Source organism: Zeus faber (assembly GCF_960531495.2).
Source record: "Zeus faber genome assembly, chromosome: 5".
Lineage (NCBI taxonomy): Eukaryota > Metazoa > Chordata > Actinopteri > Zeiformes > Zeidae > Zeus > Zeus faber.
Genome location: NC_137192.1, coordinates 15501521 through 15523119, shown reverse-complemented (window position 1 = coordinate 15523119; position 21599 = coordinate 15501521). Strand labels below are relative to the sequence as shown.

General features: G+C 45.3%; 2 protein-coding genes across 2 annotated transcripts in view; one reads left to right on the top strand and one right to left on the bottom strand.

The window, feature by feature from the left end:
- Window positions 1–4217: 4217 nt before the first annotated feature.
- On the bottom strand, window positions 4218–13206 carry LOC307230311 (macrophage-stimulating protein receptor-like; the record flags this gene model as incomplete). Its single annotated transcript, XM_080000605.1, has 20 exons — window positions 4218–4673; window positions 5270–5406; window positions 5485–5650; window positions 5740–5849; window positions 6004–6185; window positions 6283–6363; window positions 6470–6676; window positions 6836–6925; window positions 7036–7198; window positions 7359–7505; window positions 7637–7867; window positions 7965–8064; window positions 8216–8395; window positions 8491–8627; window positions 8756–8891; window positions 9146–9312; window positions 9410–9580; window positions 9688–9807; window positions 9931–10107; window positions 12010–13206. 20 exons carry the CDS (start codon window positions 13204–13206, stop codon window positions 4436–4438), a joined length of 4137 nt encoding a protein of 1378 aa, XP_079856731.1. The 3' UTR covers window positions 4218–4435.
- A 2572-nt stretch (window positions 13207–15778) lies between these two features.
- The window catches only part of uba7 (ubiquitin-like modifier activating enzyme 7), a 41458-nt gene continuing 35637 nt past the window's right edge, over window positions 15779–21599 (top strand). Inside the window, exons 1-12 of the mRNA XM_080000609.1 lie at window positions 15779–15897; window positions 16728–16896; window positions 17004–17138; window positions 17567–17673; window positions 17796–17886; window positions 18145–18277; window positions 18542–18639; window positions 18755–18904; window positions 19080–19244; window positions 19778–19894; window positions 19995–20075; window positions 20467–20619. Of these exons, the coding sequence (XP_079856735.1) occupies window positions 15851–15897; window positions 16728–16896; window positions 17004–17138; window positions 17567–17673; window positions 17796–17886; window positions 18145–18277; window positions 18542–18639; window positions 18755–18904; window positions 19080–19244; window positions 19778–19894; window positions 19995–20075; window positions 20467–20619 (1446 nt within the window). The 5' untranslated portion in view covers window positions 15779–15850. The remainder of the gene's footprint in view (window positions 15898–16727; window positions 16897–17003; window positions 17139–17566; window positions 17674–17795; window positions 17887–18144; window positions 18278–18541; window positions 18640–18754; window positions 18905–19079; window positions 19245–19777; window positions 19895–19994; window positions 20076–20466; window positions 20620–21599) is intronic.

Sequence of the window (21599 nt, the reverse complement as noted above, 5' to 3'; positions counted from 1 at the left end):
GATTCAATTCTGAGAACAGAAAGGTGAGAAAGGCAACAAAACCCACTTGCAAGATTTTCTGCTGAGGAACTTGGGCGTTTAAAAAGGAAAATATTCAAAAGAAATTCTTTGTGCACTAATCAAATTATGAGGATACCAGGGCCTTTACCCCTTAACCAGTGTTGAGCAGTAGTGTAACCGATTTCTAATAAAATTTCAGTAATACTACTACAGTCCCGGCCCCCCCAACCAAAAAAAAAAAAAAAGACCTTTGTTGATTCATTTTCAACAAAAGTCTAGTTTAAATAGTTTATATATCCGTGATCGTAAGTAGTCGGATTTTGTAATAGTTTGGTCTCAGCGGATATACTGTATCTGCTGTACGTCATGACTAATACATCTGCACATACGGTCCCGCCGCTACGCCACGTCGCAGATCAGCGGCAGAACTACTTTACGGCAATATTTGACGTCACGGTGCTTTATGTTATCTGCGCGTGGGAGCCGGAGTTAAGTGCAAACAAACATGGACGGAGGGGGCGTGGCGCTTCGGGAAATGACTCATCGGATGGAATCATGGATTATTACAACATGACCGTCTGCTACCGCATGGAGAACACACAAGTAGCGCCAGTACAAGCTGCAGGCGCACATGCAAAGTCTGAATTTTGAGGAGAAAGGACGCAATTACCAATTTCGTGGGTAAAATAATGCAACAAGTAGAGTAATGAATGACTGTTTTTGGAGTAATAAGTAAAGTATTGATTTTACTTTTCAAAGGAGTAACGAGTAATAAACTAATTTTTATAATAAACTAAAGTAAGGAGCCCAACACCTCCCTTAACACAGACAATAAACATAAACAAAAAATAAAAATCCTAATTTGCAAATGTATGTACACATTGGACGCATAGCTGCATGAAATCAATGAGAACAATGTTTTAATGAATTATTTAGTGTTTAAATATTGGACAAACTTGATTAGAGTTTGGGGACGTTAAACTATACCGTCTCTAGTTGTATTCTCTTCCATGACAAACCTCAAGACCGTTAGCAACATTGAATCTGAGCTGCAAATCAATACACACACACACACACACACACACACACACACACACACACACACACACACACACAGTTCACAACTGCTGCAAGGTAAGACTTAACAATGCCAAGCTGGCAGCTTTGAATACATTTTTATTTTGCACTTTCGTTAAAGGAGAATGTTATTCTTCTGAGTGCTGCCACTAGGTCCCCGTGAATCCTCAGACGCTTTTTCAATTAATTGCAGTGCGGATAGAGGCTAAAGTGCATTTATGTAAACAACAGATCCAGAGCAAAAATAACTATGGAAGGACTTTCACGGTAAAATGTGAATTTGCATTTTCCAAACACAGTTAAAGTCCATTTATTATCCAATTTATTTTTGCATCATTAAGAACTGGTATTGGAAGAAGTGCAGATTGGAGGTTGAATGCGATTCAAAAGACTTCAATGCTCTGTGGCTGTGATCTCATCTCGCTGGAAGAGGGTGAGTAAAAAGGTAATATTATTATCATCACTTTTTTTATGCATAGAAATCCAACCTTTCACCTTTGATTAAATCTCTTTAAGGTGCAATGCGTAGAATCTAGTGGAATCTAGCGTTGAGGTTACAGATCTCAACCAACTGAATACTCCTCCCCATGGCGGTGCAACACAAAAGTCCCTCTCCAGAGCCAGTGTTTGGTTTGTCCGTTCTGAGCTACTGTAGAAACATGGCGGTCCAACATGGCAGCCTCCGTGAAGTGTACCCGCTCCCTATGTAGATGAAAACATTTCATTCTAAGGTAACGCCAACACTCATGCAAATGCATATCACAAGGACTAGAGGCGTAGAAAACAAAAAGCCATGTTGGTTGTAGATATCAGAGTAGCTAAATTGTGGACGACTGTCAAGGTCAATGTATTATCTGAAGCCAAATATGAAAAAATGAGGTAGTCCAAATGGATAATGATCTAGGATCATTGGCTCTATCCCCAAAATACAATACAATGAACTTAAGTCACAACTTGAACTCTGCTAAAATTCAGATTGCAGCAGTGATTTACAGACATATTTTTTGAGGTGAACACTATCGCCTAGTGAGTGACTGCCTTCAAACCTGACAGTTTGGAAATGGACAGCGAGAGCACAGCGTCAGATCTTTCTGAGGCCCGAAATACGTCAAAAGCTTCGGAACGTAGTTGCGCTCGAGGGGAACACAGAGGGAGGGGAAGCGAGGAGAAGTCCTGGGTTTGGGAAACAGTGGCACTCCTCTGTTTTATTATTCATTTTAGGCTGCACAAACACAGGAATAAAAGAATGTTACTTCTAGTGGTGTTCTTGTAGCCACCGTTCATGGCAGGCTAGATAAAAGCTCAGTCATTTGGTTTTATGAAGGACAATACGAAAGGTTAGGCGTTTATATTGTGGCTAAGTAGTCAAATTCTCAGTAAAAAACCTTTCAGAGTTTGAAAGTCAATGCTATTTTGCTGCCCATATGACTAGACTACAAGAATAATTTTAATGATGAAATGAAAATTGACGAGTTTGAATAATTGGGGGACAAAGCTGTAAGGAAACAGAAATGCAACTTCATATCGACAACTCTACGGATGACAAAGCAAACTGGCAAGGCCTTGAGTTTACACACGACATAGAATATCTGCACATTATTTTTCATGTAAACTGCAGTTTTTAAATAACTAGATATTAAATGGATATTTAAATAAATATTCTTTAATGAACAATTTGTTCTCTTTGCCATCATTTGTTCAGAGTGGATGTGGATTTCATACTGTGGCTCCTTAGTTTGGGCGCATTAGGGAACATTATTAATCAACTATTATTCCTTGGCATTAACCACAGGCAAGAGATAATAAAAGGAAACATCATCTTTTTGGATGTATAGAGTATTCATGGGTGGTATCGAAGGAATGGATACATCACACAGGGTTTAGGAGGGAAGGTGCAGTGTTTACCCTGGTCAGAGTCCTCCCAGTGTGTTCCCCTCGTCCACGCGCAGTGCGAGAACACACCGGCTGGGAAGGATCTCTGAGCTACAGACACAAATCCAGTTCGGCGCCCTCCCAGCGACTCCTTCCTTCAATGGCTTTGAATAGTTTTCCTCTCAGGCACATGGTATTTCCCCCCCAGAGGGAAATTTTAAGGCGAGGAAGTGTTTTGATCATACCCCAAGTTCATTCAGCTCAGGTGAACAAATATCTCCAGGGAAGGGACAAGGAGTGTCACTTGTTGTTTGTCTGGTGTGTGTGCAACCGAACCCAAAAAGTGAACCCATGTGCGAGGAAATATGACCACCCATTGCAGTAGAAGAGAAAGAGAACAGAAATTGTTCCCCGGGTGCGTCGCTGCATGCTACCCCCCCCCCCCCCCCCCCCCCCCGGAGGAAGGACAAACCAGGATGGGTCAGAAGCAGAGAATGAGTTTCCCCCGGCCACCATTTGAAAGCGTGTGTGTTGCATGAGTGCATGTGTGTGACAAATAAGGAGTCTTAATCTTATTTAGAATAAGCAATTGGGTGATTCCACAGAAGACGGAAATTGCAAGCGGTTGCATCAATGCTGTTTTTTTGTTTTTTGTTTTTTTTTTTTTTTTTTCACATTACGACAGATTTATATCATTGTGATTGCTCAACCGGTCAGTTGGTTCCAGCATCGGATTCTACTGGGTTTTTTTTTTGTTGAGGATTCATGCGCTGTTTGTGGTGTGATGTGGTGCAGGACTGCTGCAGCAGCTGAAGCTTGTGTTTTAACCAGCACCACGACTGCCCTCTAGTGGTAAGACAGTTTAACTGAGTGTGCAGTCCCTACACTACAGACAACACACAATGTATGAAGTGAATGTTTTCATTCAGCAGATAAAAGGGTTAAAAACTAACCAGCTCACACCCCATTGTAGATCCAATACTAAAACAAAACAAACCAAAAAAAACAAAAAACAACAGTCTGAGAGAATTACAGTAAAAAATACACGTCTCTTTTGAGTACCTCCGTCTGAGGCACTAACACAGGTTATTGCATTGACTGAGACATACTTAGGTCCCTGTAAAACAACACACATATTAAATATTTCAATCAACCTCCAATGCCATTAGATCACGAGAAACTGGCTGTATACAAATACAAAATTGTTTTATTACAACTGAGCTACTAGATCTTCACATAAAACATAATGTGGATGTAAATTGGTCCCTGTCCATGATGGCTTGTCTTGACTCCTCCCAACTCAAGTAGGAAGGAGCAGTTTGTCTTGAGTGAGCGTTTGGTCCTTGGCCAGGTTTTGATTTTGACGCTTCCAAGTCGGATTTAGAATTACAATGTGAGACACCGGTGGATCCGGGGAAAGCAGTTTCTTCAGTGCATGGCTGCTCGGTAACAGGCATCTATTTCCTGACCTCAGGTCCCATCAGCCTCAGCTGAAAACATCATGGTCGTTTTCTGACTCACAGTCTGACGCCTCGGCCTTGTCTGCAGAAGCCGTCGGGGCGGGGTAAGGCTTTGGCTGGTCCAGGTTGACGTAGGTCACCTTCAGACTGATGTAGTGCTCCCCTTCCAGACGCGACAAGATATCCTGCACCACCTGGACCAGGACGTGGAAGGGGGGTCTGAGATCCGGCTCTGGGTCCCAACACCCGAGCATGATGGAGTACCTTAAAGAGATTAACGCAAATATTAAAATGGATAAATGAACAGGCAAATGAACGGGCAAGCCAGCGGGTGAGTAGATAAGGAAGAGAGTAGAATTATCATGGTACAATATGAAAATATTTACAGTTTCAGTACATCCAAAGAATAACATTGGCTACAGTGGGTTGCCTTTACTCTAGAGGGGAAAAAAAAATTACATCTTACATTATTGCCAAAAATCTTGGCTCAATCTTGATTTATGAAAGTGCAAAAGAGTCAATAAAACCCTTAAAACTGATAAAATGCCTGGTTTGCAAACATGTGTTTCAATATAAAATAAGTATAAAGACTTTCTGACTATTACACACTTCAATTACAATTTTGTTTTTTTAAGCTTAAACGTTTTCCCCATTGGGCAGCATTTAATCACAGCGAGAAGCTGTGAAGCTGAGAAGCTGAAGCGAGAAGCTGCAGCAGAGTGGTACGTTTCTCAACACTAAAGCCTCCAGTGAGGTCATAAAGTGAAGAGTTATTCAATGATGGAAACCAACAATTATAATAAGGCAGAGATTCTATATAAAAATGGAGAGATTATAGGTATTGCAGGTAAAACTCTTACAGGGCGTCTGGGCAGAACTGTGGCTGGGCGAGCCGGCGTCTCTTCAGCAGATAATTTGTGATGTCATAGGGGTCCACGTCGGCATACGGTGTAGCGCCTCTGGTTAGCAGCTCCCACATCAGGACCCCAAACGACCACTGTAAACAGGAGGGTGTTGCATCGTACATACGCTGTGATGTGCAGAAGGTGAGCGACGCGGAGACAGATGCGCTTACCACATCGGACTTGATGGTGAACTTCTGCGTTTGCAAGCTCTCGATCGCCATCCACTTGACCGGCAGCTTGGCCTTTTTATGGTCCTGTATGCTGTAGTATTCCTTGTCGAGAATATCCCTCGCCATTCCAAAGTCGGCCACTTTCACTGTGAACGTCTCGTCAAGCCTGAGAATTACGGACGTTACAAAAACATGAACGAAGCCGAATACAAAGGACGGATCGAAAGACATTTCCAAGGTTTGCTTCACACTCACATGCAGTTCCTGGCGGCCAGATCTCTGTGGACAAACTTCTTGTGCGCCAAGTACTCCATTCCCTTGGCCACCTGCAGCCCAAAGCCAACCAGGTCTTTCACTGTTGGGTTCTAGGAAGGACAAGAAAAAAAAAATCAAAACGTGACCCAAGCATGACTCAGAGCTAACGTTTTGGGGCAGAGTGGGAGCGTTTGCCACCGTGTCCAATATCTTCACCCATGACTATATACAGGACTTTGAACTGTCCTTGAACATCTGACTCACCCTCTTCTCAGAGCGGATAAAGTGACGCAGGTCGCCGTGCTTCATGTAGGGCAGCACCACCAGGGGGAGCCCTTCCTTCGGCAGCGTGATGCCGAGCAGAGACAGAACGTTGGGGTGGTGGAAGCCCTTCATGATGATGCCCTCTCTGAGGAACTGGTCCACCTCGCCAACATCTGTGATCCCTGATCAGTAGAGAAAAAAAAAATGCACAAAAGATGAGGGCATGAGGGACGTCGGCATTGTGATGGCTGAATTGACAAAATGAGAGCGTTCACATACTGTTCAATGATTTAACAGCACAGTGGATCTCTTGATCATTGGGGTCAACGAGGTATCCATGATACACTGTCCCAAAGTGACCTGTGTAAATGCAGATATTGGTGGTTGTCAGGGATTATATTTGTAAAAAAAAAAAAATTTTAAATCAAACCAGAAAGAAAGGATTTAACTTAATAAAAGTTCTCACCTTTGCCGATGGCCTGGTCGTGCTGAACTCTCAGCATCTCCGCAGGGATCAGCAAGTCCTTGACCTCTTCCAAAAGGTCAGACCTTAGGCTGATCATTGATATGCTTTGCTGTGGCATTAATGGGATGGACAGCGGGTCGTAGCTGGCAGCGTACAGGAAGCCATGAAAGGCCATTCCCCCTGAACCCGAAGTTTGGCTTAACAGGTCTGAGACCGGGGGGGGAAAGGAGAGGGAAAATCAATGCGGGACCACTGTGTGAAGACATACCGTACCCCACAGAGCTCACATCGTGCAGCACAGTATGGTTGGCTACTTGGAACGGCGGATGAATGGATGGACGATATGGATCATTTTCAATGTCTTACCTCTTCTGTAGTCGCCTGAAGGTGATTGGTCAGTATTGCTGCTCAAATTGTTCCTCAATGACATGCGTGATAGGCGCTTTTCTACTTTGGCTGAAAGCATAAACGACATGATTGAATTAAGAGTCACAAAAAAAAACAACCCAAAACACCCCAATATAAAACGAAGAGCTACATCTTGAATGTACAATAGCAAAGCACACCTTTCTTCTTCTTCCTCAAATGGCTCATCACTATAAATGCGAGGCCAGCGCCTATAACCAAAGCAGCGACGATTCCCAGCACAATGCCCACGATGACGACGTCGTTGTTGTTGTCAGCCAAGACGACTGTGCCCATGTTTTCCACGACCCCGTTCACAGACACCTGCCATGGAGAGTAGACAGATACCTCAGAGTTTTTAACCAGGGGTACTACTGGGAACAGCCAGGTGATGTTAGGTGAGGTTGGTATAGGACAATGAAAAAACGAGGATTTAAAATTAATTAAAATAATTGATGAAGGTAATATACTGCAGTGAACTCACTCTGACAGGTAAGCCCTTGCTGGGTATCACCACACCCTTGGGGATTCTGCAAGTCAGTTCGTTTGACAAAACCTGGATGTTGCAATCCACATCCCCAATGGTCATGACGATCTTCATACACATGTTCACTGCGTTCAGCTTGAGATGCTTTTACACAGTGAGGAAAAAATAACTATATTAGAATCTGACGGAACATTGAAACATGTGCAGGGTGAGACTAGCGACACATTCATGCTGTAAATGCCAACCACTTATATACTGTAGGTCTGCGAACATACATGCAACGAAACTTCATTTTCTCCTGGGTTCAGGTACAGAACGTGATCTTCATTTTCAAAGGGAATGACCATTGCGTCCGGGTGGTAGTCAAAGCGATTGTTCCAGAGCCCGCGGGCTCCGTCCATGTCAAAGGAGAGCTGTCCGATGTCCGACTTGTCTTCCGAGTCGTCTGCTGGAAAGGCGGGGGCCACGCACTCCATGCGGCTGGCGCTCACTGTGGCATTGCAGACCTTAAGTCAAATAAGAACATATAAGATAATGCACAAATCACGACAACCAGTTTGGCGAGGAAAAAAAATATTCTTTTCGAGGACAGAGCTGACCCACCCTGCGAAGAGTTGCCTGGGGTTTATCCCTCGTCTTAAACTGGACCACGATGCGGTGCGCAGAGTCGAGATTTCGGCCCTCAATCATCAATTTGGAACCTCTTAAATAGAGTGAAAATGAGAAAAACATTAACCTTCCGTGATTTTTCTTTTGTTGCTGCGGCAGAAAAATACTTTATGAAACCCCTGATTTCGAAGTCTAATGGTATTCAATAAGGATGGCGATAATGGAGCTGGTGGTCGGTGTTGTACCTTCTGAAGCTGCAGAACGGGTTCACGGCAGTTATAACCGGGTTCTCCTTGTAGTCAAACACCTTTGTGGTGGACACGAGAAAGCTGTCGATGGAGACCTTCACGGGTACCTTCCCCACAGATGGCGTACCGTCGGACAGGCACACGATTGAGGAGATATCGGCACTTCCTTGGGAGATACTGAGGGGGAGAGATAACGAGGATTTAATGGTGATACCATAGCGTCTATATTTGAACACACTCTAACTAGTCCACATTGAGTCCATGCTGACCACCTTTCAACGGGGCAGTCTCTTCCACCGACGACCACATTTCTTTGCATCCCAGAATTAAGGTGGCTCCCGATCAGTGTGATTAATGTTCCTCCGATTCTAGGCCCGTGTTCCGGTGTGATATCCGTGATGCGAGGGTGCTGGTTGGAACGGAGCGAATACTGGGTTATGTCAACGTGGCACTGTGATATATTGAGCAGTTCCGTTTCATGTCTCCATGTCATTTTTTTTAAAAGCACTCGAAATTCAGAGAAGGTGCGCTCCTCACCACAAAAGAGAAGCTTCCCGCCCGTGCTTGACCTTCGATGGAATAGCGACCTTCCACCGTCCCCTCGTGGACCTCCACAGTGATGTTCAGACCTTGGGTAAGACCCCTTTTCTGGCCATGAATCTTGCATACTAACCTATGTTGAGCAGCACGGCGCACAGCATGCGTCATTATTATTTTATACAACGACAATACAGTGTATGTGCGCATTCACTAAAAAGAGCGTCATCTATATTTAACAACTGGAGGAAAGAAAATGACAAGACAACACGGAACAGCTGACGTAGTCTTTGAACGACGTTAGCATTCTTTGATTTACGCCAATGGGGTGTGTAACTATGAATTAAGATGCGATGGTAGCGGGTCGTGTGTAAAATGTGCGTTTCTCACTTTTGGCTGTCGCTCTTTTCGGGAAGGACAGTGCACCGGTCCTCAAGACCCACTCTCACTGTGTGGGTTCTGCCGCTGATGATGGCAGGTGGCAGGGGAGACTGAAAGTCCCAACCGCACAACTTCAGCTCCGTCTCGCCGCCTGCTGGAGCTGTCTTTGGGAAAAACTGTAAACACAGCAAGAGCAACGGAGAGCGGTCGAGTGCGCTGTCAAACAAACTCACTAAGCGGATGAATAATGAACCGACAAATCAAAGAAATTACCTCTGTGATGACCGGCGAGCACGACTTTTTATCCCACTGTGAGCTGCACCCGTGCTGCCTGGAGCAGACACCCGAACACCAGCCACAGTTCATGAACATGGGAGCCATCAAACAGGCGGAGCAGGTCAAAAAGTGGGCGCACCCCGGACCTCCAGGGGGCACGCTGAACATCTAGATCAGACGCCCGGGGAGGAAAAAAAACAACACGAACGGTAAATCCTGAGACCAAATTCATCACAACGGCAAGGAATGTCTGCCGTCATGGGTTAATAATTCACCTTATTGCCAACCACAAAAAGAAGGGAGTCCTTTGAGTGAACCGTTGCCGTTCTGGATACCTGCGTGTCTCCCAGAGAATAGTTGGCAAAGACGATGGGGTTGGAAAGTCTGAGAATGACCTATAGCCGTGAAAGGAAATGTCACACAGACGGCCTTATTGGGGGAAGTCTAAATGACAAGTACTGCATACCAGACTGAACATTGTCAGCCACTGCTTTGTTGGCTTCATCATCCTCCATTACCTGCACGATCCTCCCATCCGAGGTGCCAAAGTGCGCCAGGGTGTCATTCCCGATTGTGGTAACCAAGACGGCGGTAAACAGCACATCCCTCATTCGTCTGTAGAAGAGGTCAACTCTGTAGAAGGGCTTGGACACGAGAGTGGGCTTGGCGCTGCATGTGTAGTTGATATTTGAGCTCTGTTGAAAGAAGAGAGAAGTCCTGCACCTCACCACCTTTATCACCGAAGGTACGCGCCAAATAATCAGACAGATTAGAGATTTCGTTTTTGAGCATCCGCTTAATCTTTTCGAGATCATTCCTACCCTCTGATTCAACACACACGGGTATGTACGCTGCACGCTACGACACACGGACACATGGAGACATGGTCAGGCGCGCACACACGCACGCACGCACGCACGCACGCACACACACACACACACACACACACACACACACACACACACACACACCTAAGCGGAAGATTGATGCAGAGAGCAGCAAAGTCAACCAAGATTCCTCTGTTTTGTAGAGGAAGTAGTTCAGCCAGATGCCTCTATCCACGCCCCCTGTACAGCAAAGGGCTGTGAGATGAACAAGGCCATAAAAGATCTGTGAACCCTCGCTTCGGGGTGTCATACAAACTTCAGGACTCTTCCTCAGAGAGACTTCTACTGAAAACTCAAAACAGATGCCCTCAACGAAGCACTAAGTAGCAATCATGTGCACATAGGATGGTCTATAGGATTCTTAGCATCAAAACCTGCTGCCAAATTGCCAATGAAATGTGATGACAGCGACACAACATACAATGTTATACCTGCAGATAAACAGTCCACCGCTGAACAATTATCAAACCTGCCCCGGCATGCCCCAGTTCTTTTCAAAAAAAAACTGACCATGAATGTGAGGACAGGACTGTTTGATTGTTGATAAAAGTAAAAGGACATTGCTGACAACTTCCCTCCCTCTGTTTCCAGGAACCCAAATAAGAAGTGTAAGAGCCAGGCGCAGCCAATCACAGCGCTTCCGCTCCACCGTCTGCCTTTTTATCAGTATGATTTATAACTCAAGTGTTTACACACCATTCCAGAAGGGCCGTGCATGGCTCAATGACGTCAGCGAGGAAAAAAAAGTTTGAGTCAAAGAGAGAATAAGGCCACACCTCTGCTTTGAGAATCGCCTTTTGAGTCGCAACTCCAAGAGAATGAGAAAGATGGATGGTTTTGTTGGAGCTATTGCTGGAATCAGTGCAAATCATGACATAAAAAAAAGAAACCAGACGACGTCCAATTTCCTGTAGTATTGGCTCCAAGTATCAGTTCGGGGGCAGGAAGTTCCGGGAAAATGCGCTTTCATATGTTCATACTAAGCAAAATCATAAATTCTTCATTTTGAGTATTAAACTGAACCTTAGTGACCTGGAATACCTTTTTTTTCCAGGTACTGTCCATAGTTTTCAGGTGGCAGACTTGCAATGTCAACAGTGACTCCCATTTTTGTTTTGGAGTTGCCAAGGGTGAAACGGAGAATGGGTGCAGGTCACATCTGACTCATTGGCCTCTCCCTGTCTCCTCAGCGCCCATTCTCACACACACCTCACATTCTCATCATTTTGCCAAGACCGTTCTGAATTTACGAAGTGGAGACTTTTGTCTATTGTACTGTTACCTATTTGTAACCTATTTCTTAAAGTGGTAATCCATGGGACTGTCTGTGATGGATGGATGACACTATAAGTCCCAGAATTCCATTTGAAACTGCAATGTTTTTTTGTTGTTTTTTTTTTTCCCCCAACATCCAGCTTGACCCTCCTCTGGAACGGTCACTTTATTTTCTAAAGGGAACGCCATCTTGAAGTGGTAGGGATATTTTGAATCCACCAGCTACACTGGTTTATCACCGCGCAACAATTCTTGTCGGGAAAGGTGGACCCCGCCACCAACAACGGCAGCAGCATATAAAGGGAGCACACGCATGACACAAATATATTTAGTGGCTGTTTCTTCTAAAGTGCAAGCTAAAAAGTACCATATATGGGATTATTCTCTTTGGCTGGCCTTTGTTTTTTCACCATTCTTGAATGAAGATAAACTCACCTCGTGCGGGCAGCTTTCACAGGCCTGGAAGTGGCACAGCCCTCTGGACAGCTGCTCCTTGCCAAGCTTGCAGCAGGCTTCCACGCCGTCATCGATGTCCTGGTTTACTTTTGACATCGGGAAGGCACAAAGGGCAGAGTTTTTCTGGGGATGCCCCTGCTCGTCCACCTCTGCAAACACACCATACAAGACGTCCTCTTTCTCATCGACCCTCACCTCCCCGGCGAGGTCCCTCCCCACCGAACCAAAATAGGCGGCCTGCAGCCCATTATACACGATGTCCTTGAAGCCCTCCCTCCTTCTCCTGCGGCGCTTGGGTTCATAGCGGCATTCCAGGACAATCTCCCTGTACATCCACACCTCTGGGATCAGGATGGGCAGCCTCCCCAGGCGAGTCTGAAAAGCCGAGTTGCTTTTGGAGGGATCTTCCCTCTGCAGAGACAGGAAGTACACATAGTCTTTGTTGGAGAAGCTGTAGATGTAGTCAATCCTGTAGGACTCCAGTAGGCTGGGGAGCACGGTCAGGTCGTTGATCATGTGGAAGCCATCCTCGGTTGCAAGTGGTCTCAGTACTGATATTGACCTTCGCGGATACTTCTGCACCACTTTTTCATTGACAGAGGCCGCAACGAAAAACAGCGTAGTGGCGCCCTGTTCAACGATGCTGACCTTGGTGCCCAGCGAGCTGGCCAAACAGTCCGGGCAGTGTGATGCATTGTTTTCTGACTTTTTAAATAAACATTTAGGCACAGGGTTAGTAGTACTAATATCGAGGTAGAAACAGATCCCATACTGTGTGCTCCCACAGATGTACAGGTAGGGCAATAGGAACCCGGCGGGGTCCAAGAGAAGAACCTCATTGTCCGTGTCCACCGGATCATTAGGATCTGTTTCTATGTCGCACTGGTTACATGTCTGACACGCCGGACTCCCTATCGGGCCAGTTCGCACGTCCCATCGTCGTTCCATTTCCTCGCTTACTGCCTCGATGACATTCTGAGACGCCACGTACACCTCTAGCGTCTCGGCGTTCACCTCTATGTTCTGTATGGGATTCTGCGTTTGGAAGTGGGGCAGGGAGTAGCCGACGGTGAAATCCACTTTTGGGCGCGGCGTGGTCGGACATGTGTAGATGCCTGAGGCGGCGTGCAGTTGTATCCATGTGCATGCTGTCAGCAGGGCTGCCCACATGACCATCTCCTCTCCACAGTCCACTGGGATCACGCGTTACCTGGGCCTATATGACGCTGCTCTGAGCCAGATCGTTATCTGGAACATTCTGGAGACCGGCAGGAGTGCTGTGTGGGAAGAGAAGGGAGGAATGTTGACATTTAGCAGACGGTGTACTTAAAAATGATTGGGCATTTTCAGGAAGGAGAGCCCGTGACCTTTGACTGTAAAACTGGGGAAGAAAATGTGTGAATGACGAAGCAAGGAAAGAAGATTACATAACATGTTCAGAAGATTATTTCGCTCGGTTGCTCTGCTTTGTAGTAAACCAGTTCATACAAGAGGGAAGATGTTGGGGGAGTTAGGTGGCAGAGCAAAGGTAACATCCAGGACGAGCAAGATGTGACACGCTGCAACATATGGCGCAACTATGGAACGGTAGAGGGTCAGAATAATGCAGTTATAGCTTATAACTCTTTTTAGGAAGTAAAATAACAAGGTGAAATAACCTTTTCTTATTCTTCGGGACGGAAACAAGTCAGGTACAAGTCAGCCGGTGTGATATACTGTGTATTATCGCACTAGTTCCTTATGACGAGCTTCATTCGTTGGAATAACTGGGCAACACGAAACCGCTTCACAAGCGGCTATTTGGTAATAACTCATTAGTTTTGTGCTTTTTGTTTTGGCTGGTACATTTTTCATCTCTGAGAAAACAAGGATGAAGAAGGGGAATGTTCCTTAAAATTAAATTGTTCATTCAGAGAAGTCACAAAGTAAGATTTCATCACCATGAACTAACCTATTTTTAAACCATATGTGATGTGAAATAAACACCACTAGTAGTCATTCTCTAATAACGGTAGTACCACTTATGGCAGTATTATTATTATTGTTGTTATTATTATTGTTAATAATAATAAATGTTATTTGTTATTATTATTATATACCGTTCCTTGTGTACAGGGACGATTCGGTCCTGCAATTTCTATTTCTGCTTTGTATTTCCGTCCGTCCGTGTGTGAGAGCGTGTGCGCTTGTAAGCGTGGTTATAGTGTGTGTGTGTGTGTGTGTGTGTGTGTGTGTGTGTGTGCGTGCGCGTGCGCGAGCAAAGCAATTGATCGCCATGAACTCACCTCACGTGAAACGAACCAGGCAACGAACGCGGTGTCTTATCCACGAAAACCAAACAAAATGCCCCCAAAGGTGTGATTCAACCAGATCGTGGCGCTAATCGGCAGAGTCCTCCGCGGAGCCCCGCACCTCCACTTGCTCAGCCGCTGCCGTTCTGTCAGAGCACCCCACCCCCCCCCCCACAGCCCCGCGACCAGGAAGCGCTGGTTGCCAGTTGCCGCGCCGCTGCCCCGAGCAGAATGGGAACGGAGTGGAGAGAGAGAGAGAGAGAGAGAGAGAGAGAGAGAGAGAGAGAGAGAGAGAGAGAGAGAGAGAGAGAGAGAGGCTTCTCTTCGGAATGCGGTCGACGCCTCCAGGGGACCTTTTGCCAACAAAACGACACTGACTCAGAGCTCTGACAGGGAGCTGCGAGAGGAACGCGGTCGGAACATCCTTCCAAGAGAGGTGGTGTCGGAAAACGCAGCGACTTTTGATGAAAGGAGCGACTCGTTCGGACAGAAGGATAGACGGAAAGACCAATGAATAATAAGCCCCTGCGTGCCGTGGAAGAAGTCGTCAGAACTTGTACTTGTAGTTCAGTAAAAGCACCACAATGACACTTGCGCTTGAGTAAACGTCTCTTAAGTACTTGCTCTTAAATGTACTTAAAAGTTAAAGTCTCTCAGTACTTGCTCTTAAATGTACTTAAAAGTTAAAGTCTCTCAGTACTTGCTCTTACATTTAATCCAAAAGGTAAAAGTCTGTAAGCGCAGACAAAGGTGCATTTAGGTGGGAAACTTGTGATCATATCATTGCTATACTACACTTAATATAATACTGTGTTTTTGCATGTTGTTATACAAAAAAACACTAACCAACCGAGCTCAAAAACGAAAACAAATAATAACCAATCCAATATGAGGGTGATTCCGGGGACCCACTGTAAGAAGCCTTATTCAAAGATCCACCTCATTTATATGACACCCAAGTTAAACATCTACTACTCCAACCTAAAGTCCAGCTGCAGGCACCAAGGTCATAACTCACGTGGGCCTCATCGTTTACACTCCGAATGTAGGAAGAATTTACCTTTATTATTGCAAAATGATCAATTATTTCGTAAGTAAGTGGCACTGGACGCGAGGAGGGAATCTTGGGAAATGAATTTACAATAATGGAGCCTGTTGTTGTTTCCCGCTTCACTTCATAATCCTTGTTTTCCTTTGTGAAGTTGCATGTTTGTCAAGAAAATATTAACAATGAGTAATAAGTGGTCAATTTTTCAACTGTAATAATACAAATTAATAAATATAATGTATGTATTTATGTATTTATCATTTATTGTAATTAGGGATCGTAATTAGGGATTTAAGTAGTCCTGCACCGCCCTCTTGTGGCCAAAAGCGAAAGCGCTTAAAACCTGGAGAGTCGTGGAGAATCGAAAGTGAAATGATCTGCGAAGCATCCGTTGCTTCTTATCCTGCGAAGGTCTAAAGTGCAGCTTTCCTCCTGTAAATCAGTCTGAACTCAGTGCGGGTTGAACGACAAGAAAGAGAAAATGGCAAGATCCAATGACATCGACGAGGGATTCTACTCCAGACAGCTGTAAGTAGATAGAATTGAAGCATCACGTTGGTCTGGGATTCCTCCAGAAACGTTGAATATAAATATCGTCTGCATTCTCCTACATTTTACCCTGTGGTTGATCTTTGTTATTTATTATCTTGTCAATTAAAGTAAGTGGGTAAAAAACATTAGTCCTGCATAATGCTACAGAAGAAATGGAAAACATAATAATTATACCTATATATATTATTCAATGTATAATATTTAGTATCTATATAATGTATTATATAGGCCATGCAAGGACTGCTTTTTGTTTCCTTTTCAAATTGCAAGTCATTAAGGTGTGGTTTGTACTGACTGCCGTAAAATAGGGAAAGAAGTTAACACTTATAATAATAATAATAATAATAATAATAATAATGATGATAAAGAATACATATACATATATTAAGAAAAGTATATGAAATATATATACATATATATTTGAAATAAATATATACTAGTACAATTTGACAGAATAGTGCAAGAATAAAAAAAGTCAAACAAAGAAAAAAATGAAATAAAACGTACACATACGACAGATGTTAACATGGGGTTGTGCTTCTACATCAGCTCATAGTAAAGATATATCCACAGTGATCATACTCGCACATATGCTGGTATGATTATGTGCATGGCCACATCGTGTAAATATATCTATCTGCAGCCTGGTGTGACAGCTGTATAGTAGTGAAAATAATAAGAATAATGCCGAAACCTCCAATTCCGGCGGGTGAAGTTTTAACGGAGCTGAATCAGGGTGAATTTGGTTCCATGTGGGCCGAGAAGGCAAAACAGACTTCTCCTATCTCCCTTTCTCCCCCGCACAGGTACGTTTTGGGCCACGAGGCCATGCGTCGGATGGGGACGGCCAGCGTCCTGGTGGCGGGGATGCGTGGCCTGGGTGTGGAGATCGCCAAGAACGTGATCCTGTCCGGGGTGAAGTCTGTGACCGTCCAAGACGAGGGCCCGGCCACGTGGGCGGACCTGAGCTCCCAGGTAGCTCTGCCTTTATCGTCCCCATACCCATCACAAAGTTTTCGCTGCGCCATTTAGTGCCCGATGCCACGTCTTAAAATCCGTTTATTCCCACCCCCCGCCTCAAGTTCTTCCTGGGTGAGTCTGATCTGGGTCAGAACCGGGCGGCGTGCTCCCTGTCCCAGCTGTCCAGTTTGAACCCCCGCGTCCTGGTGTCCGCCCACACCGGGCCGCTGAACGAGGACATGCTGCTTCAATTCCAGGTACGGCGCAGGGGTTCCCCCTTTACACGAGAAAAAAAAACTGAAGATCACAAGTGTAGGCAACGTCAACCCAGTGGAGCCGTTTTCACCGAAAAACACTCAAGTCCATGCATTCCTCCCCTCTCGCTGATACGACCGGTGCCTTGAACAGTACAGCACAATATGTGTGTGATATTATTATAACAGGTATAAGTCCATTACATCACGTAATACCTGAATTAAGCGGATGATCTCGTCTGGTTCGTTTTCAAAGGAGTTATGATAATACATTTACATTTCATAACTTTATAACTGCCAACTGAGTTCTCTCTGTGTAAAAGTCTTACCGCGGTGCTGGTCGTTGAAAAGACCAGCACCGCGGTAAGACTTTTATTTTTTATTTGTTACCCAGACCTATGGAATTAATATGTGTGCCTTTGATGCCAAAGGTGGTGATCCTGACTGACTCCTCATTGGACGATCAGAAGCGCTTTGGGGCTCACTGCCATTTGCACGGAGTGAAGTTTATTGTGGCCGACACCAAGGGACTGTGCGGGTGAGGAGCGCTGGAATGGAACTCGTCTGGGTTTTAACATTTTAACACGCTTCATTTACGTCTTTTCACCTCGGTGAAGTGCGTGCGGCATGAGGAGTAACTAACGCGCGGTTGATTTGCAGGCAGCTCTTCTGTGACTTTGGGGAAAACTTTATGGTCTTGGACAGCGATGGCGAGACGCCTTTATCCCCTATCATTTATGACATCAGCAAGGTACGGCGTTTTTAATTCCGTTAAGGTTTACAGAAGGTCAGGAAATATTTGGGGGAAAAAAAGCAAAAACGTAACGTTCAAACATGGGCTTTCTCAAACGACGTCAGATGTGAGTTAGTGAATCCATTTTGTATTAAATCACCGGGCTACTATGTTTACTACTTCTGCTTTTAGTACTGCTACTATTTTAACCACCACCACTACTCCGACTACTAATATTTTCACTTTTCAAAAAAATGACGCTCGACTTCATTTCAGGGAAATCCCGGCGTGGTGACCTGCTTGCCTGACCAGAAACATGGTTTTGTCGACGGGGACAAAGTCTCCTTCTCTGACGTCCATGGCATGGCGGAGCTGAACAGCATGCCTCCCGTGGGAATCACAGTTCTCAGTTCGTGGTTCAAATTATTTTCAACCGTAAATGTGTTTCGCTCATTTAAGTCCCGCCTGCAAAAGCCGCGAAAAAACCCTCCTGTGAATTCGCCCATCAGACCGAGTTGGATCTAGCTCCGTGCGTCACACATTAGATTAACATCAAACGAAACACCCCGCCCTTCTGAGATCAAGGCGGAGGTGGTCACCACAAAAGGCCGGTGATGACGTCACGTCATTATTATCGCGTTGTTTTGGATGCATTTCTCCTCTCTTTCCCCAGGTCCCTATTCGTTCAGTATCTGTGACACCTCCGATTTCTCCGAGTACAAACACGGCGGCATCGCAACTGAAGTCAAGCAGCCCCGCGTCTTCAAATTTGTACGTATCGCCACTCCGTTAAGATCGTGATACTGTTGCGTTGTCATTTCATAAAAAAAAAAAAAAAAGAAAAACAGAAGACCAAAAGAGCGTGATGAGATGACCCTCTCTGCAGAAAGCGCTGGGGGAGGCTCTGCTGGACCAACAGTTGCTGGTAACGACCGATTTTGGGAAAGTGGCACGGCACCAAACGCTGCACCTGGCCTTCCAGGGCCTTCACCAGTTTGTGAAGAGAGAGCGGAGACTTCCCCTTCCCAAATCTAAGGTCAGTGAGGAGTGGACGCAGACAACGCATGGTTCCTATTTGATTTATAAGACAACAAAAATAAAAAAGCTTTCATTTCTTATGGATGTTGAGGTAAGTGCCACTTAAACGTCCCCCCGGCATCCTCGATCGAAATGCATTTTCTTTCACTCACCTGCGATTCGTCCCGTCGCAGTCGGACGCTGATCTGCTGCTGGACATAGTGAGGGAGCTGAATGCCGTTTTCCAGCTGGAGTCTTTGGACGAGTCCCTGGTCCGGGCCCTGTCCCTCACGGCCCGGGGGGACCTGGCCCCGGTCAACGCCTTCATCGGAGGCCTGGCTGCACAGGAGGTTTTGAAGGTAAAGGACAAAGTCCGTGCTGGTTATTGTTATCAAAGTTACAATATTACGACCCTACATTTAAAGGGACGCGCCACTTTTTTTTTTTATCGTCCCCTCGCCTATAGCTCCCGTGGAATTAGGGAGCGGTTATATTATGTAGTGGGTTTAAAATCCAACTATCTTCAGAAGCATTGTTGAAGCGTAAGCTCATCTGAGTTACCCCATTCTCAGTTATGGACACTGGAAGTGGAAAACTCCAGGTTGGAAAAGTAAAAGTCCTGCCGTGTTTTTGCTCGATCCAGCGGACATCACACATTTAGTTGGACCTCTTGAGGTAAAAAAAAAAAAAAAAGTGTAATTTTACTTTCTGAACCTGGATGCTCCACCTCTGCTGGACACACAGAGATTCAGTTGGTATTGATCTTCTCACCTGAATCTGGGTGAGAGGGAAATTCCAAAAAACTGGAGTGCCCTGCTAATGTAGCAATACTTTGCATATCGCGTGTGCTGTATGTTCTTTGTGCATTACAAACCTGTTATATCGTACGCAGGCGTGCAGTGGAAAGTTTACTCCTCTTCAGCAATGGCTGTTCTTTGACTCTCTGGAATGTCTCCCCGAACCTTTGGATGAAGAACGGGGGGAATTGACCGACAGCGATTTTTCATCCGTAAGGCTCAGTTGAACCTCAAAGCCATGACAGCTCGGTCCCTTCGGGTTTGGATCTTTCCTGAGATGCCACCTTACAATTTTGCGTGTGTTTATTGCAGAATGGAACCAGATATGACGGGCAGACCGCTGTGTTTGGGTCAGAATTCCAGGACCGGCTTGGGAAACAGAAGTATTTTCTGGTAAGGGCGAGTGGGACTGCCATCCACCAGGGGGCGCACTTTAGCTTAAAAGGCGCAGGGCCCTTTTGTGTATTCCTTTGACCCCTGCTGGTGTTGATAATGGCGCATGCAGGAAACAGTTGTTATTATTCAGGTGGAATTTCCTGCGAGGCTTGGTGTCCAGAGACCGTCCACAATTACAACGCCCTGACTCTGTTTCCTCTCAAAGTGTAACATTTGCTCCTGTGTGTGTGTGTGTGTGTGTGTGTGTGTGTGTGTGTGTGTGTGTGTGTGTGTGTGTGTGTGTGTGTGTGTGTGTGTGTGTGTGTGTGTGTGTGTGTGTGTGTGTGTGTGTGTGTGTGTGTGTGTGTGTGTGTGTGTGTGTGTGTGTGCGCGCGTGTCCTCCATCCAGGTCGGCGCTGGAGCTATTGGTTGTGAGCTTCTGAAGAACTTTGCCCTCATGGGCCTCGGTGCTGGAGAAGGCCACGTCACCGTGACGGACATGGACTCCATCGAAAGGTCCAACTTGAACCGACAGTTTCTCTTCAAGTCGAGAGACATTGGAGTAAGAGATGCATTGTTATTGTTATTTTCGATCATAGGTATCCTCGATTCCCAATTCCCTTCGCCTTAAAGCTCTCTTTCTTTAGGCCTGGGTAGGCGTAGGCAGATTTACGATTATTTCTCAAATTTCCTTAGTTTCTTACTTGCATGGAAAATAAAAAACGTAAACCAAACTCAAGCTGTATGTGTGAAAAGCAAATGTATGAATCATTTGGACCGGACATTTCGAGGACTTTACCCAGCCAGCCCCCGAGTACAAAGTCTGCGTAATGTCCGATTGAGCGGTATGTGTGAACAGGGCAGGTGACTGTCCGGAACATTCACAGTAAGCGAGTGGGCGTGTCGCGTGTTAACGACGTCTCTATCATGCGCCAGTTATTTGTACTCCTATTTGCTTTCCTTTCTATTCCTTTCCACTCTTTTGTTTATATTATGTCCAAATACATGGAGTATCAACCCCCCAAAAAAAACAAGTCTGTAGCCTCGTCCGCCATCTTGGGTGTGGTAAAACTCTGCAGCGTCATTGCGTCACGTCCTGCCTCTTGCACGCTCCACCCAGGCTCCGCCCCTCGTCTAAACCAGACAGAGTATTTCCAGGTGGGGTAAGCGCGTCTGACACGGACAATCTCCTGTTGTGTGCTGCATGTGTGAAACCTGATTATCTGGATATTGTCTGGAGTTCATGTGTGAAAACAGTAACAACAGTATTATTTCTCCTCTAGGCTGTGCACGTGCACCAGTTCCCGACTCCTGTGCCTGTGTTTTTATTTTAGATCTATTTATTTGTGTTTGTTTCCTACTTGTATGAAACTACATTTTTAAACACAACTGAGTTAAGGCATTGTCCCGTTCCAAAAACAGCAACCCTAATCCTAACCCTAGGGTTAGGGTTAGGGTTAGGTGTTGCTATGGGACTTAATTTAGTAAAAACTGGGTATTTTTCTGTAAATACTTAACTTGTTAATAATAAATCCTGCCCTT